General features: G+C 36.9%; 2 protein-coding genes across 2 annotated transcripts in view; both read right to left on the bottom strand.

Moving 5' to 3' along the window:
• The window catches only part of LOC148118200 (mas-related G protein-coupled receptor member B2-like), a 79,432-nt gene that overhangs the window by 52,014 nt on the left and 11,795 nt on the right, over positions 1–15,623 (bottom strand). The window lies entirely within an intron of this gene.
• LOC148118201 (mas-related G protein-coupled receptor member B2-like) lies at positions 1,319–6,918 on the bottom strand. Its single transcript, XM_087901346.1, has one exon. It carries the CDS (start codon positions 6,896–6,898, stop codon positions 5,921–5,923), a length of 978 nt encoding a protein of 325 aa, XP_087757472.1. The 5' UTR covers positions 6,899–6,918; the 3' UTR covers positions 1,319–5,920.

Here is a 15,623-nt window from a genome sequence, read left to right as displayed (position 1 = left end):
ACATAACAGGTAATTAATAGATCGATATGGCAGACTACATTAATATTGAATCTTTTAGTAACTTCTTTGTTAATACTATGGATTGTATTATGTGAGGTTTATATGTTTATGGTGATCCTTCAATTTATTGGGTATCAGTACTCAGTTGCTTTCTTCATATTATAGCATTAAGAAAGAATGTGACATTTTAGTAATGATAGAGTCTTTACAGATTAATAAGGAACTACAAGTTGAAAATCAAAAACTTCCTGAAAAATTTAATACTTTTAAAAAGGTAACATTAATTTGACAGACAAAATTGAATCCATATCTAAATGTACTAAGAAATTATTTAAAAAATCCATACTGTTGAATTTGACAATCAAAATTTGTTAAAAAGTTATGATAAGTTATCAGATAGAGTATCTCTCCAGGATGGAAATCTGTATGCTATCCAAGTAATATTAAAGGATGTGGTGTTATTTTTAAAGGAGAAACTTCAGACCTTGGACTCACATTTTCAGAATGAGGACCAAAGGCTAGGTGCCTCAGTGAAATCACTAGTAATATATACAGGCCAGAAAATTCAGGCTTTACAAAAGACAATACTAAAAAGATTTTAAATAATTGAGGAAATTATTGAAGCTGATTAACAGGGAAAGAAGACCAGAGGACAGGATTCAGCATCACCAATAGCTATCAGAGATGATTTACCCAGGGTTTTAGCTTCCTACCCTATAATCTACCCTGACAAAGCATCAACTTCTAAAGGCCCAAAAGGATCCAAAGAAGGTAGATGGAAACTTACAGTAATGAACGATCTAAAAGAAATTAAGCAAGCTGTTGTTTATGGCTTGCATTCTGCATTTGTTAGGGAAATGATAAAGACCTGGGCTGTTAGCATCAAAGTAATATCACATGACTGGATTCAGTTAGTACCTTTTACTACTGATGAAATAAAAAAGTTATGCTAAGACAATGAACCATGGCAAAGAGTTTGTGCAATTTCTTTTGAGGCACAAATTGAAATTATCCCAAAAAAGAAAGACTTAACTTTATGAAAAGAGCTTTTTGAATTCTTCTCTGAATTGTATGTCATGCTACAATAACTGGAGCCCATACATTTTATTCTGATGCAAATATCAGGGAAGGCAGGTTACAAATCAAAGAATTAAGTAATGTGGAACAAAGCCTTATAATTCTGTCCAGAAGGCAGAATTAAATGCTATTCTCATGGTGCTATGGGATTTTCAAGAACCTCATTATATAGTTACTGATTCACAATATGCAGAAAGAGTTGTCTTGCATATTAAATCCACTGAATTTATACCAAATGATACAGAATTGAAATCATTATTTATTCATGTGCAAGAGATAATTAGGAATAGGCTTTGTCCTAGATACAAAACACACATCTGATCCCATATGGGTCTACCAGGTCCTCTAACACAAGGTAATGCAGAAATTGATCAATTATTGATTGGAGGTATGTTGTAGGCTTCAGAATTTCATAAAAAAATATCACGTCAATAGCAAAGGTTTAATGAAAGAATTTTCTATTACATGACAACAAGCTACAGAGATTATAAAGTAATGTTTTACTTGCTCTTTCTATAACCCAACAATGCTACCTGCAGGGACTAACCCAAAGGGTACTCAAAGAAATAAAATCTGGCAGAATTTGGAAAATTAAGATATGTACACCACACCTTTGACACTTATTCAGATTTTCAGTGGTCAACTGCTTTAAGCTCAGAACAGACTGATTCAATAATCACACATTTATTAGAAGTTATGGCCATCATGGGTATACATGCACAAATAAAGACAGATAGTGCTCCAACATATGGGTCTAAGAAAATGAAACACTTTTTTGCTTATTATAATAAAAAGCATATGTATGATACCATACAATCCTACATGTCAGGCAATTATAGAAAGATCAAATCAAACTATGAAGGATATGGTAAACAAACAGAAAGGAATGAAAAATACCCTCATAAATTGATTACATAATGCTTTATTAACCTTAAATTTTCTTAGCGTGAATGAGAAAGCAACAGAGAGACATTGGATAATAGAAAAGTCTTCTGAATTAAATCAGTCAGTTTATGTCAAGGATGTGTTGACTTCACAATGGAATCCAGGAGATGTGCTACTTTGGGGAAGTAGTTTTGCTCTGCTTCCACAGGAGAAGAAAAACTATGGATACCATCAAAATTAATAAAAAATTTTGTCTGAAAAGGAGAAACCTCTTGAAAAGGAGAAACCTCTTGAAGAGAAATAACAAGTTCATTCACAATGGTAAAAATTATATAGGTGGTAAGGAGAGCATATAGGGGTAGGGCAGGGTTCTGTCCTTGTCTTTGCAGAATGGATATGAAAGCAGGATCCTCCCTCCTGCTGCATACAATAAACAAACCTCAGATTCAAAGACAGATATTATATCAGAGTACTGTGTTATGAAAAGATTTTCGAAAAAAAAATCACCTAAGGAGCAAAGTGGTGTAGTTATCCTAAATATCTAACAAAATAGAATTCAAACTAAAAATTAATCAGAAGAGATAGAGACGGACATTTTATATTCATCACAGTAAAATTCTATAAAGATGATGTCTGAATTCTGAACAACTATTCCCGAGGTATAAGGGCACTGATATTTGTAAAAATAACTTTACTATAGCTTAAATCAAACATCAAACAACATACACTAACAGTTGCCAGCTTTAACACCCTATTCTCACCAATGGACAGGTCTGCCAGACAGAAACTTAGTAATGAAAAAAGGGAAATAACAGATGTTTCGACTCAAATGGACTTAGCACATATCTACACATCATTTCACACAAACATAAAAAATACCTTCTTCTCAACTCTTCATGGAACCTTCTCTAATATTTACAACATACTAAGTCATAAAGCAAATCTCAACAGACACAAAAATAACCCCATGAATTTTATCAGACCACCGTGTAAAGTTAAAGTTTACAAATTACAAAAGTCTACAAAATCATGGAAACTGTATTTGTAGCAGCAGACCACTTGTTTGTCCCAGTCATCCAGAAACAAAATAACCACACAGAAACTATATTAATTAAAACACTACTTGGCCCATTAGTGCTAGCTTCTTATTGGCTAACTCTTCTATTTCTATTACTCTGTATATTGTCAGATGACTGTGGCTTACTGGTAAATATTTGGCAATTCTGACTCTGGCGGCTCCATGGCATCTCTCTGACTCTGCCTTCTTCCTCCCAGCGTTCAGTTCTGTCTTCCATGCCTACCTAAGTTCTGCCCTATTAACAGGCCAAGGCAGTTTCTTTATTCATTAATGAAAACCAAAACACACAGAAGGGACTCTCACATCACCTCTTTTTGCCATTTAAATAAAAAGGAAGGCTTTAACTTTAATATAGTAAAATTACAGATAACAAAACAGTTATCAGGCATAAATTATAGTTACAATATTTATATCTACTTTATCTTTTAAAATAGCTAAGGAAAACTATAACTATCTGTTCTTCAACTCCAGCAAATACTCCAAAATGATGTAATATTGAAGTAAACAGGAAGTGCATTGTAAGCAACTTCAAAAACTCTCGAATTGTCAGAGACATCTCCTGTCTGGACAGTAACCCAAAGTTCTTCTGTACTGTTGAGGCATCAATCTTCAGTCTACAGGCCCAAAGTGTCTAGTAGACTTTTCCACAAAGCAGAAAATGTGAAAGACAGTTCTGTGTATATTGGCAGTTTGCTGGTCACTTTTTTTCTGTATCCTGCAGAATGTCTCACAGAGTCTTTCATGAAGCAGGAATCCCAGAGAACCATCTCACCTCTAAGCAAATTCAGCAGTCATTTCTCTATGGGTCCTGCATGTCCAGTTAAGCAGTACAGGCAAGAGTAGTTTCTTGCCAAATGGCTGGCAAACTACATAAGGAGACTCTTTGATGCCCATCATCCTTTTGAATTAGCTTGGTGCTGCCAGGAGAAGATGTACCTCACTGTCATGGAAAGTCTTAAGTTCTTAAACATTTTAAATGCCATATTCTGAAGATCTCTGAAAGATTTAAAAAATACCTATTTAACTGAAATATATCTCTATACATCTAGAAAATCTAACTAACATGACTACAACTTTGACTATTATAGATGATTATCTGTTATCCTATATTTCTTAACTATACTTTACATTTTTAAAAGAACTTCACAAACACTATACTTTAATCAAGAACAAAAATATACATATAGCAAAATTGACCTTAAATTTGTATCAATAAACCAAGATGCATACCAATGCAAATCTCTATAACATATCCCTTTTAAATGTAAACAAACATTTATAGATAATATTTGGGATTATGGGTATAGTTTCTCCAAACTGCTTCCTGCTGTTTATTAGGTAAAATATTTTCTTTATGGGGGTGTTTACAGCAACCTTTCAGGGGGTCTTGTTCCAACAAACCATATTGGTCTCGAAGCAATCCAAAGGTTCTCATCTCCTATGGAACCAAAAGAAGAACCCTTTTTCAAAGGAACATATCCTTAGACTCAAATTTTGGAATCAAGATACCTTTACATTGGTTTAACTAAGCAATTCATAGAGTGAAATGTCTCTCTGTGCTTAGCTCCTTCAAGGGCAAAAATTCAAAGATAACACAACCATATACATAATTCAGACTCTATGAATTTCCCATGTTTATGTGACTTATTTTTCTTTACTCATTTTAATCTATGACTGTCTGTACTCTGTTTCTTTAAAGACTTTACCCGTTTTTAAAACATAAACTTATTTTATGACTCTCTATACTCTTCCATGCTTATGTACACTTATCCACCACTATGACTTATCTGTATTTGTCCTTATTACATAATTCTTTAATATCCAGGAACACTTTTTAAAAACTAAGCACATTTTAAAACTTAAGCAGCGCCTTTAGTATAGCATATCCGGTACTGACTTTTTGACAGCTCAATCTAAAACTTAAGAATGCTCTTACTATGATATATATGGTACTTCCTATACTCTGCACAGTCCAGTATGGTACAGCCACTTGTGACTCTGAACTGCGTCCACTGCCCCACTTCCAGGCACAAAGCTGGCCAACATTTTTATCAACCAAGTTGCTCCACATTGCTCACAAACTCCATTCAAATGCTCTGTCACCTGAAAGAGCCAGAGTTTGCAGTGGCAGCAAGACCCAGAAAGCCAGCATTTCAGAACCACCAATTTTAAAAGCCTTTCTTAAAGGAGCTGAATCATGCAGTCAACAAACAGCAAGAAGTTGTGTTAAACTCTGTATTTTGTGTCTAGAATTCATTTTCAAGACTCTTTCAATGGAGAAAAAGACAGATACAGTGAATTTGAAGGCAAGGAAAACACTTGCTGAGAAGAGATTTAAGACAGACTTTTCTTGAAAATGTATACTTGTTTACTAAAAATTTGTGTAAGAAAGATTACAGGTACATAGATTCTTCAAAACCTGAAGCTATTAATAAGAAATGGCATTGTAAGGTATATCTGTTTAACTGCTGAAACAATGAAAAATGCTGTGAAAAAAGTTTAATAAACTATAGCAATTATTTAACTGATATAAATTTCATTGCATAAGAAATGTAAACCATGTCTGCACTTTTTATGCCTTATGATGAAGCAGGGATTTTTCATCAGCGGAGGCAATCCATACACCCAGAGCACTTATAGGGAGCCCCCTTAAATGAACTTGTTGAGGCCTTGTGTAAGAAAGCTTCAGAAATGCTGCAGTCAGTGCTTGCACAACAAGTTTTGGGTCACTCAACTTCCACACAAAAGGTTGTTCATTTTAAAAACTGATTGAAGTCAGGTGACAAACTGAACATGGTTGTGAAAATAACCACACATACGGGAAAATATTTCTCTCTCAAAACTGCTTCTGTCTCATCAGAGCATCTCTCAGCCGATGCACTACAGTGTTTCATGTTCTTCAGTAACTCTTGAACAGGCCCTCTCTCCACCTTCCTCCTCAGGAGTGTCCTGGAAGGCTCTCTGAAGAAACAGCTTCAGAGACTTCCGCTGGGACCTGCGGTGCCTGATGGAGCCAATGCAGAAGTAAATGATGGGGTTGGCACAGCTGTTAACACAGGATAGAAGTACTATCAGACGAAAAACACACATGCTAACATAATCCGTTTGTTTAAACGATTGGTAGAAAAGAAAGATGATGCCCAAGGGGAGACCAAAGATCAGAAAGAATAGCACTGTGAGTACAATGATCACACACAGCCTGGTCACAGGGATCCTCTGTGTGCCACAAAATATCCTCACCAGCAAGGTGAGGCTGGACCCACAGAGAACCACAAATAAAACAATTGTCCAATAATCTGAGATATAATTTAATGTCTTACATGTCAAAAATGAAATGCTGTTAAAAAGGAAGCCACATGCCTCCCCATATAGGAGACTCAAGAGCAGGGACAGAGCCCAAAGCAAGACACATGTGACAGCTGATGTGAGCCTTGGGCGACGGCAGCGATACCAAATGGGCCACAAAACAGACAGGCAGCGCTCAACACTAATGGCACTGAGAATGCTCAGGCCAGAAAGATAAGCAAATTTTTGCAAAAAAAGATCAAATAAATAGATGCTGAAGGGAATGGAGGAGAAGATGGGAATGACATCAAAAAGGCAATGTACAAATAGAAAACTCAGGAAGAGAAAGTCAGCCACAGCCAGGTTGAGGATATACACAGAGAAGGCATTCCTGTGCATTTGGAAGCCCAGAATCCACATCGCTATGGCATTTCCTGCTATCCCAACCAGGGCAAAGAGGAGGGAAAGATAATGCATGACAATCTCCATGATGTCACAATGTGAATAATAAGAGTAGATGCTTCCATTTGGTGCTGTGATGGTAGTCTCCCAGGTTGAGAAGTTGGCATCCATGCTTAGGAAATCTCCACTGGTGCTCCTGCAACAGAAAATAAAAGGACATGAGCACATGCTGTGTACTCTCTGATTCCCAGGACTACCCTGCTCTGTGGTAATGACTGAGCTGGTTCATGAGGAGAAGAAACAGGATTGAGTAGATTAAATAACTTATCAAATGAAATATTTATGAAGCATTAATTTGAATCCAATTTGTATTTTTGGGCTATCTACAACCTATGCCCTGTACTCATGTAAGAGAAGATGGTGATACAGTAGAGACATTCGGGGTAACTGGCCATGTGAGAAAGAAACAGAACCATGAAGCCCAGATTCTTTCTGTTCTAAAACTGGTCCTTCTCTGGTACAGGAACTTGGAAGCCAGAAGCATGACCATCAGCTAGTCTCAGTCCAGGCCGGGAAGACTGCCAAATGGAAAAATATGGAAATCATGAGAGAGAGTCATGAAAGAAATGACAAATCTTGCTAAGACCAGTATGAAAAGAAGCAAACCTATAAACAAAGGCTAATAAGTCTCCATTTCAGATTAGAAACTAGAAATCATGGAAGGCATTGAAGATATTAAGCATATTTCTGTTGTTGGTTGCTATATCACAATTATACATCTCTCTATTGACACAGTGGGGAATCGAGACTTTACACTGAACAAATGAATAAATTAATCATAGAATCAAGAGTAGATTCAGATTGAGAGTAAATGTTTTACATAAATTTTAGAGCAAGTTAATACTAAAAAACATATAGAAAAGGAAGAAAATTTTATTCCTGAGCTTTCTGTCATTGGAAAATTCTAGCGTGTTTGAAATAATGACTTATGCTGCAAGATGACTAATGATGAGATTTGTGATCTCAAACCCAGAAATTTGCAAAAAATGATATTTATGGCCGTAAGGTGTTTCAGTCCAAATTTAGGCATTGATTTGAGGTTAACTGATCTTCCTAGACCCTTAAGGAAAAGAAGAAATTTGTAGAACAAGGAAAACAAGAAATATCAGACAATAGAGGAGGGCTATGGAGAGTTCTATGAGTTCAAGCACAATCTAAGTTACCTCAGGATCCAGGAATGCCACTCTTGGGCATATACCCAAAAGTTGCTCAATCATACTGCAAAAACATTTGTTCACCTATGTTACTAGCATTATTTGTAATAGCCAAAACATCGAAACATCCTAGATGTCCCTCAACCCAAGAATGGATAAAGAAAATGTGGTACATTTACATATTAGAATACTACTCAGCAGTAAAAAAACAATGGCATCTTGAATTTTGCATGCAAATGGATGGAATTAGAAAACACTATCCTGAGTGAGGTAACTTAGACCTCAAAAGATAAATATTATAGGTACTCACTCATAAATGGATACAGGCTATAGACAAATGACATTGAGCCTATAGTTCATGATCATAGAGAAGCTAAGTAATAAGGTAAACCCAAAGAAAATCATATAAAGGTCCACCTGGAAATTGGAAACAGACAAGATCACGTGACAAAATTGGAAGCATGTATGTGTGTAGGGGAGGAAGAAGTGAAGGTAGGAGGGAAAGAGGAGAAAAGAGGGGATGGTTGAGGAGAACCTGAGGGAATGGGATAGTCGAGATGGAGGAAGGACAGAGATGAGAGTAAGGAGAGAGCTATCTTGATTGAGGGACCCATTAAAGGGTTAGCAGAAACCTGGCTCTAGAGAATTTTCGAGGAATCCACAAGGATGGCCCCGCCTAAGACCCTAAGTAATAGAGGATGGGGGGTCTGATCTTGACTTGCCCTGTAATCGAACTGATGATTATCTTAAATATCATCATAGAACCTTAACCCAGCAACTGATGGAAACAGAGGCTGAGACCCACATCATTGCACTGGACTGAGCTCCCAAGTCCAGCTGAAGAGTGGGAGGAATGAGAATATGAGCACAGAGGTCAGGACCATGATGGGTTTACCCACTGAAACAGTTTACCTGAGCTAATAGGAGCTTAGCAACTCCAGCCGGACTGGGAAGGAACAAGCATAGTAACAAACTAGTCCCTCTGAATGTGGTTGATAGTTTCATGGTTGGGGCAGACTGGGGGACCACTTTTAGTGGCACCATGATTTATCCCTACTGTGTGTACTGACTTTTTGGGATCCTATTCCCTTTGGATGTACACCATGCTCAGCCTAGATATAGTAAGGAGGGCCCTGGGCCTTCGGCAAAGCAACATGCCTTACCTTCTCTGAGGATCAGATGGGGGTGGATGAAAGGGTGTGTGGATGGAATGAGAGAAGGGAATGGAGTGGGAACTTGGATTGAGAAGGAAGCACAGAAGGGTTTAAGACGTGTTCCAAGGACACAAACATTTTTTCTTGGCTCTGTATTAGGGTCTTTGTCCTACAATAGTCCTCTCCATCAATTTCTATGGTCCATGACCAACTAAACTTGGAGGTAGCAATCTCAGTAAAAGTGACCAAGTCAAATCCAAAATGAACTCTTAATCAATGGTTTGTTGCAGCAAAATTCTAAATTCAAGTAGCAGAAAGGAATCAAGAAAAGGAAAAATTAATAAAGGCAAGTAATACAGACAACTAGATGCATGATGTCTTTCTTTATTCAGAACAGACAACTGTCGGTTATCCACATGGCTGAGTGTTATTTCTAGGAAATTCTTGTTATGCATGTAGACAGTGACCGTCAACAAGAGGCTTGTAGATACTTGCAGTTCGCCATCAATATGTGACTTCTGCAGCATCATAACTTTTAGAATTTAATGTCAGTAAAATAATCTCAATGCTCAACTGTAGTGGCATTTCAATTGTATTTTAATAAATAAAGCCTGCCTGAATATCTGAGAGTAAAACAGTCCCACTGGTCAGCCTCACAGATCAGATTATGGGAACACATACCTTTAATCTCAGTAGCCATATAATACAACTTTGATCAAAGTAGGCACACTAGATGCCATAGAAACTGGGTGGTGCATGCCTTTAATGATGGTTGTGCACACCTTTAATCCAAGCCCCAGAGAGGATTATAAAATTGGAGAAAACAACTCTCAATACACAGTCTCATTCTGAGATTCATGAAGGCAAGATTCCCATTTTCAGATTGAGGTTGAAGTTAAAGCCAGGAACTGGCTTTTTTTTCAGATCTTAAGGTTTAACACCAGTTTCTGACCCTGAGTTTTTATTAATTGTGCTTCACTCAGCTTCTCTTGATACTAGAATACAGTACAATATTTGCAGCATGTGGATAAGGGTTTTGCAATTATCCACTGAATCCTGTAGTCAGTACCTGGAACACAGATACTTTTCACCTAAAACAAGAAAGTTGATGCATTCCTGAGTCACATGTAAACATCTCCCTACATGTGTTAACTACTAACAAGCTTTCCTTCTGTTTAAGTCTTTATTTCTCTGTTTAAAACACACTGCATAAACCTTTAAACAAAATCCTTACATACCCCATTTCTTCACTTCAATAAATTCTCTAGGATTTATAAATTTTCCAGGCAGGAAATCATTCCACAGAAGTGACACCACATAAGGAGAATTAAATATCTGGTTGAAGTTTATAGAAACCAATGAATCACACTGAGATAAATTCCTGGAGTAGTGCCTATGAATGAAACACTACCTTTCTTGTGACCTGTATCCACAAACATGGTTACTAGAGCCAATTTTGAATTTTTTTAACTTCTCTTCATCCAATCAATCCTTGTAACTATACTTTCTCAGGTAATACATACATCTGTGTTTGTCTTAGACATCCCTACATAGTTCTAAAGAGTCTGTATGGAAGATGTCAGTTACCATTTTTCTTTCATGTCTTCTATCTTCTGAGGGTAGTGATTATATATACAAAAGATTTTGTTGAAAATATCTTTGAATACATTTGAATGCAGAAAGAATACTTTCTAGGGACTCTGATGAACCTCTGAATATACCCAGTTTTCTCCTTTTCTAGGACCCTCTCATGCCACACGTGTCCATATTTATTCATCAATGTTATTCTCAGTGCCTAGACATAAATTTTATCCAGGACACCAATTACCAGACGTTCCTGGAACTCAGAGGCAGCCCACAGTCACCACATTGTTAAGATCCATAGAGTGCAAAAGAAATTAAAGAATGGAATACTCATTCAACAAAGACATAATAGAGTATCTACACAATGAATTATTCCCATTCCAAACATAGACACTGAGTCATTAGCACAAACACACAAACATTAAGAGCCAAGATAATATGTCTTCACCAAAACCTTTCAATCCTATGACAGTGAGTTTAAGAAATTCAATATAGTAGAAGTATTTAAAAAACCTTCAAAATAGCCATCATGCATATATTCAAGGATGTGAAAGGAGATAAGAATAAGTACCTTAATGAAGTCTAAAACCACAAACAAAATGTCATTATAAAAATAATTGAAGATATAAAAGTAGAAATAGAATCACTAAAGACAACCCAAACTGAAGAAAATCTGTAAATGAAAAATTTAGGGAATCAAAGAAAACCCTCTGAGGTAAGTCTCACTAACAGATTATAAGACAAGGAAGAGAGAATCCCAGACATCAAAGATACAATAGAACACATGGAGACAAAAGTCAAAGAAAAATTTAAGTCTAAGAAAAATTCAGGCAGAAAACCTTGGACAATATGAAAACATCAAAACTAAGAATAATAGAAATTAGGAAGAAAAACAATTAGGTCAATGGAATATTAAATATCTTCTACAAAATCCTAGCTCCCGGATCCTGGGAAGACCAGCTAGCCCTGTTGCACTACTAAGGAGCTCTTCCCAGAGAGGTGAGTGGGTGCTCGCCTGGACAGCCTGTCTGTCTGGGAAGAGAGCACAGCCCCTCCCCCCTCAGCTTCTGTGGCAGGGTCTTCGGTGTTCCACGGGACCCCTCCCTCCCCCCACTGCTGCGGGCCCTTTGTCTCCTGGGTCCTGGGAAGACTAGCTAGCCCTGTTGCACTGCTGAGGAGCTCTTCCCAGAGAGTGCTGAGGAGCTCTATCCAGAAAGTTATGAGAAGTCCTACCCAGAGAGTGTTGAGGAGTTCTATCCAGAAAGTGCTGAGGAGTTTCATCCAGAGTGGAGGAGATGGGCAGGCGCCAATGCAAGAATTCCTCCAATAACCTGAAAGGCAACATGACATCTCCAGAATCCAGGGAGCTCGAAACTAGAAGAATTGAACAACCTACTCCAGAAGAAATAGAAGAAATCGACTCTAAGCGGATCTTTATGAAAATAATAGAGGAACTTAAACAGGAGGTGAAAATCTGCCGTAAAGAAATGAAAGATAAGTATAACAAAAAGATTGAGGAAATGAGTAAAGAAATGGAAGAGAAATGTATCAAAAAGTTTGAAGAAATGAATAAATCCGTAAATGAAATTCTGGGAAACAAAGAAAAAACAATCAAACAGGTAATAGAAACAGTTCAAGATTTGAAAACTGAAATGGGGTCAATGAAGAAATCACAAACCAAAGGCCGGCTGGCTATGGAAAATCTAGGAAAACGAACAGAGACTTCAGAAACAAGCATAACCAACAGAAAACAAGAGATAGAAGAAAGAATCTCAGACTCTGAGGACACCATAGAGAAATTAAACACTCTGACCAAAGAAAACAGCAAATCCAACAAATTCTCACACAAAACATTCAGGAACTGTGGGACACAATAAAAAAAACCAAATCTAAGAATAATAGGAGTAGAAAAAGGAGAAGAATTGCATTTCAAAGGTCCAGAAAATATACTCAACAAAATTATAGAAGAAAACTTTCCCATCCTAAAGAACGATATTCCTATGAAGGTTCAAGAAGCATACAGAACACCGAATAGACTGGATCAGAAAAAAACATCCCCTCACCATATACTAATCAAAACACAAAGCATTCAGACTAAAGAAAAGATATTGAGAGCTGCAAAGGAAAAAGGTCAAGTAACTTATAAAGGTAAACCTATCAGACTTACACCAGACTTCTCTATGGAAACCATGAAAGCCAGAAGGTCCTGGATAAAGGTACTGCAGAAACTAAGAGACCATGGATGCAAGCCCAGATTACTTTACCCAGCCAAGCTATTGTTCACTTTCAATGGAGAAAACAAAATATTCCAGGATAAAAACAAATTTAAACAATACGTAGCTACTAATCCAGCCTAACAGAGAATATTAGAAGGAAAATCACAACCCAAGGAATACAACATTCCCAACACTGCCTACATTAACTCAGACATCTAGCAACCCTTCACAAGCACAACTCAAAGAAGGAAAACACATACACTCTACTACCCAAAAAAATGACCAAAGTCATCAATCACTGGTCATTAATATCACTTAATATCAATGGACTCAACTCACCTATAAAGAGGCACAGACTTAGAGATTGGAAACGAAAACAGGATCCAACATTCTGCTTTTTACAAGAAACATATCTCAACCACAAAGACAGACACCTACTCAGAGTAAAGGGTTGGGAAAAGGTTTTCCAAACTAATGGACCTAAGAAACAAGCGGGTGTGGCTATTCTAATATCTAACAAAATCGACTTCAAACTAAAATCAATCAGAAGAGATGGAGATGGACATTTCATACTCATAACAGGAACAATTCATCAGGAAGAAGTCTCAATCTTGAATATCTATGCCCCTAATATAAAGGTACCCACATATGTAAAAGAAACTCTTCTAGAACTCAAGGCAGTCATCAAACCACACACACTAATAGTAGGAGACTTCAACACTCCTCTCTCACCAATGGACAGAAAAATCAGACAGAAACCTAACAGAGAAATAAGAGAGTTATTGGAGGTACTGAATCAAATGGACTTAACAGACATCTGTAGAACACTCCACCCAAATAATAAAGAATATACCTCCTTCTCTGTAGCTCATGGAACCTTCTCGAAAATTGACCACATACTTGGTAACAAAGAAAACTTCCACAGATACAAAAAAATATTAGTAACTACCTGTGTCTTGTCAGATCACCATGGACTAAAATTAGAATTCAACAACAATGCTACCCCCAGGAAGACAACAAACTCATGGAAGTTGAACAGTCAACTACTAAATCACCCCTGGGTCAAGGAAGAAATAAAGAAAGAAATTAAACTCTTCCTTGAATTTAATGAAAACAAAGAAACAATGTATTCAAACCTATGGGACACTATGAAAGCAGTGCTAAGAGGAAAGTTCATAGCACTAAGTGCCCAATTAAAAAAAATGGAGAAAGCACACATTGGAGACTTAACAGCACACTTGAAAGATCTAGAAAAAAAGAAGCTGATTCACCCAGGAGGTCTAGAAGACTGGAAATAATCAAACTGAGGGCTGAAATCAACAAAATAGAAACACAGACAACAATCCAAAGAATCAATGAAGCAAAAAGCTGGTTCTTGGAGAAAATCAACAAGATTGACAAACCCCTATCCAAACTAATCAAACGGCAGAGAGAGAACTTGCAAATTAATAAGATCAGAAATGAAAAGGGCGACATAACCACAGACACAGAGGAAATTCAGAGAATCATTAGATCTTACTACGAAAGTTTATATGCCACAAAGTTGGAAAATGTAATAGAAATGGACATTTTTTTAGATAAGTACCATATACCAAAGTTGAACCAAGACCAGGTGAACAATCTAAATGGACCTGTTAGTCATGAAGAATTAGAAGCTGTTATCAAAAATCTCCCTACCAAAAAAAGCCCAGATGGTTTCAATGCAGAATTCTACCAGAACTTCCAGGAAGAGCTAATACCTATACTCCTTAATGTATTCCACAATATATAAACAGAAGAGTCACTGCCAAACTCCTTTTATGAAGCTACAGTCACCCTAATACCAAAACCACACAAAGACACAACCAAGAAAGAGAATTACAGGCCAATCTCACTCATGAGCATCGATGCGAAAATTCTCAATAAAATACTGGCAAACCGAATCCAACAACACATTAGAAAAATTATTCATTATGATCAAGTAGGCTTCATCCCAGAGATGCAGGGCTGGTCCAACATACGCAAATCTATCAAGGCAATCCATCATATAAATAAACTGAAAGAAAAAGCCAAATGATCATTTCATTGGATGGTGAAAAAGCATTTGACAAAATTCAACACCCATTTATGATAAAGGTGTTGGAGAGACTGGGGATACAAGTATCATACATACAAGTATCATACCTAAATATAATAAAAGCAATATACAGCAAGCCGACAGCTAACATCAAATTGAATGTAGAGAAACTCAAAGCCTTTCCACTAAAATCAGGAACACGACAAGGTTGTCCACTCTCTCCATACTTCTTCAATATAGTTCTTGAAGTTCTAGCAATAGCAATAAGACAACATAAGGAGATCAAGGGGATTCGAATTGGAAAGGATGAAGTTAAACTTTCGTTATTTGCTGACGATATGATAGTGTACATAAGAGACCCCAAAATCTCTACCGAAGAACTCCTACAGTTGATAAACACCTTTAGTAACGTGGCAGGATACAAGATCAACTCCAAAAAATCAGTGGCCCTCCTATACACAAAGGATAATGAAGTAGAGAGGGAAATCAGAGAAACATCACCTTTCACGATAGCTACAAATAGCATAAAATATCTTGGGGTTACTCTAACCAAGGAAGTAAAAGACCTATTTGACAAGAACGTTAAGCCTTTGAAAAGAGAAATTAAAGAGGATACTAGAAAATGGAAAGACCTCCCCTGCTCTTTTATTGGGAGAATCAACATAGTAAAAA

Source organism: Myodes glareolus, chromosome 24, assembly GCF_982192425.1.
Source record: "Myodes glareolus chromosome 24, mMyoGla1.1, whole genome shotgun sequence".
NCBI lineage: Eukaryota > Metazoa > Chordata > Mammalia > Rodentia > Cricetidae > Myodes > Myodes glareolus.
The sequence above is the reverse complement of the archived record's forward strand: the minus strand, read 5'-3'. Positions and strand labels throughout refer to the sequence as shown.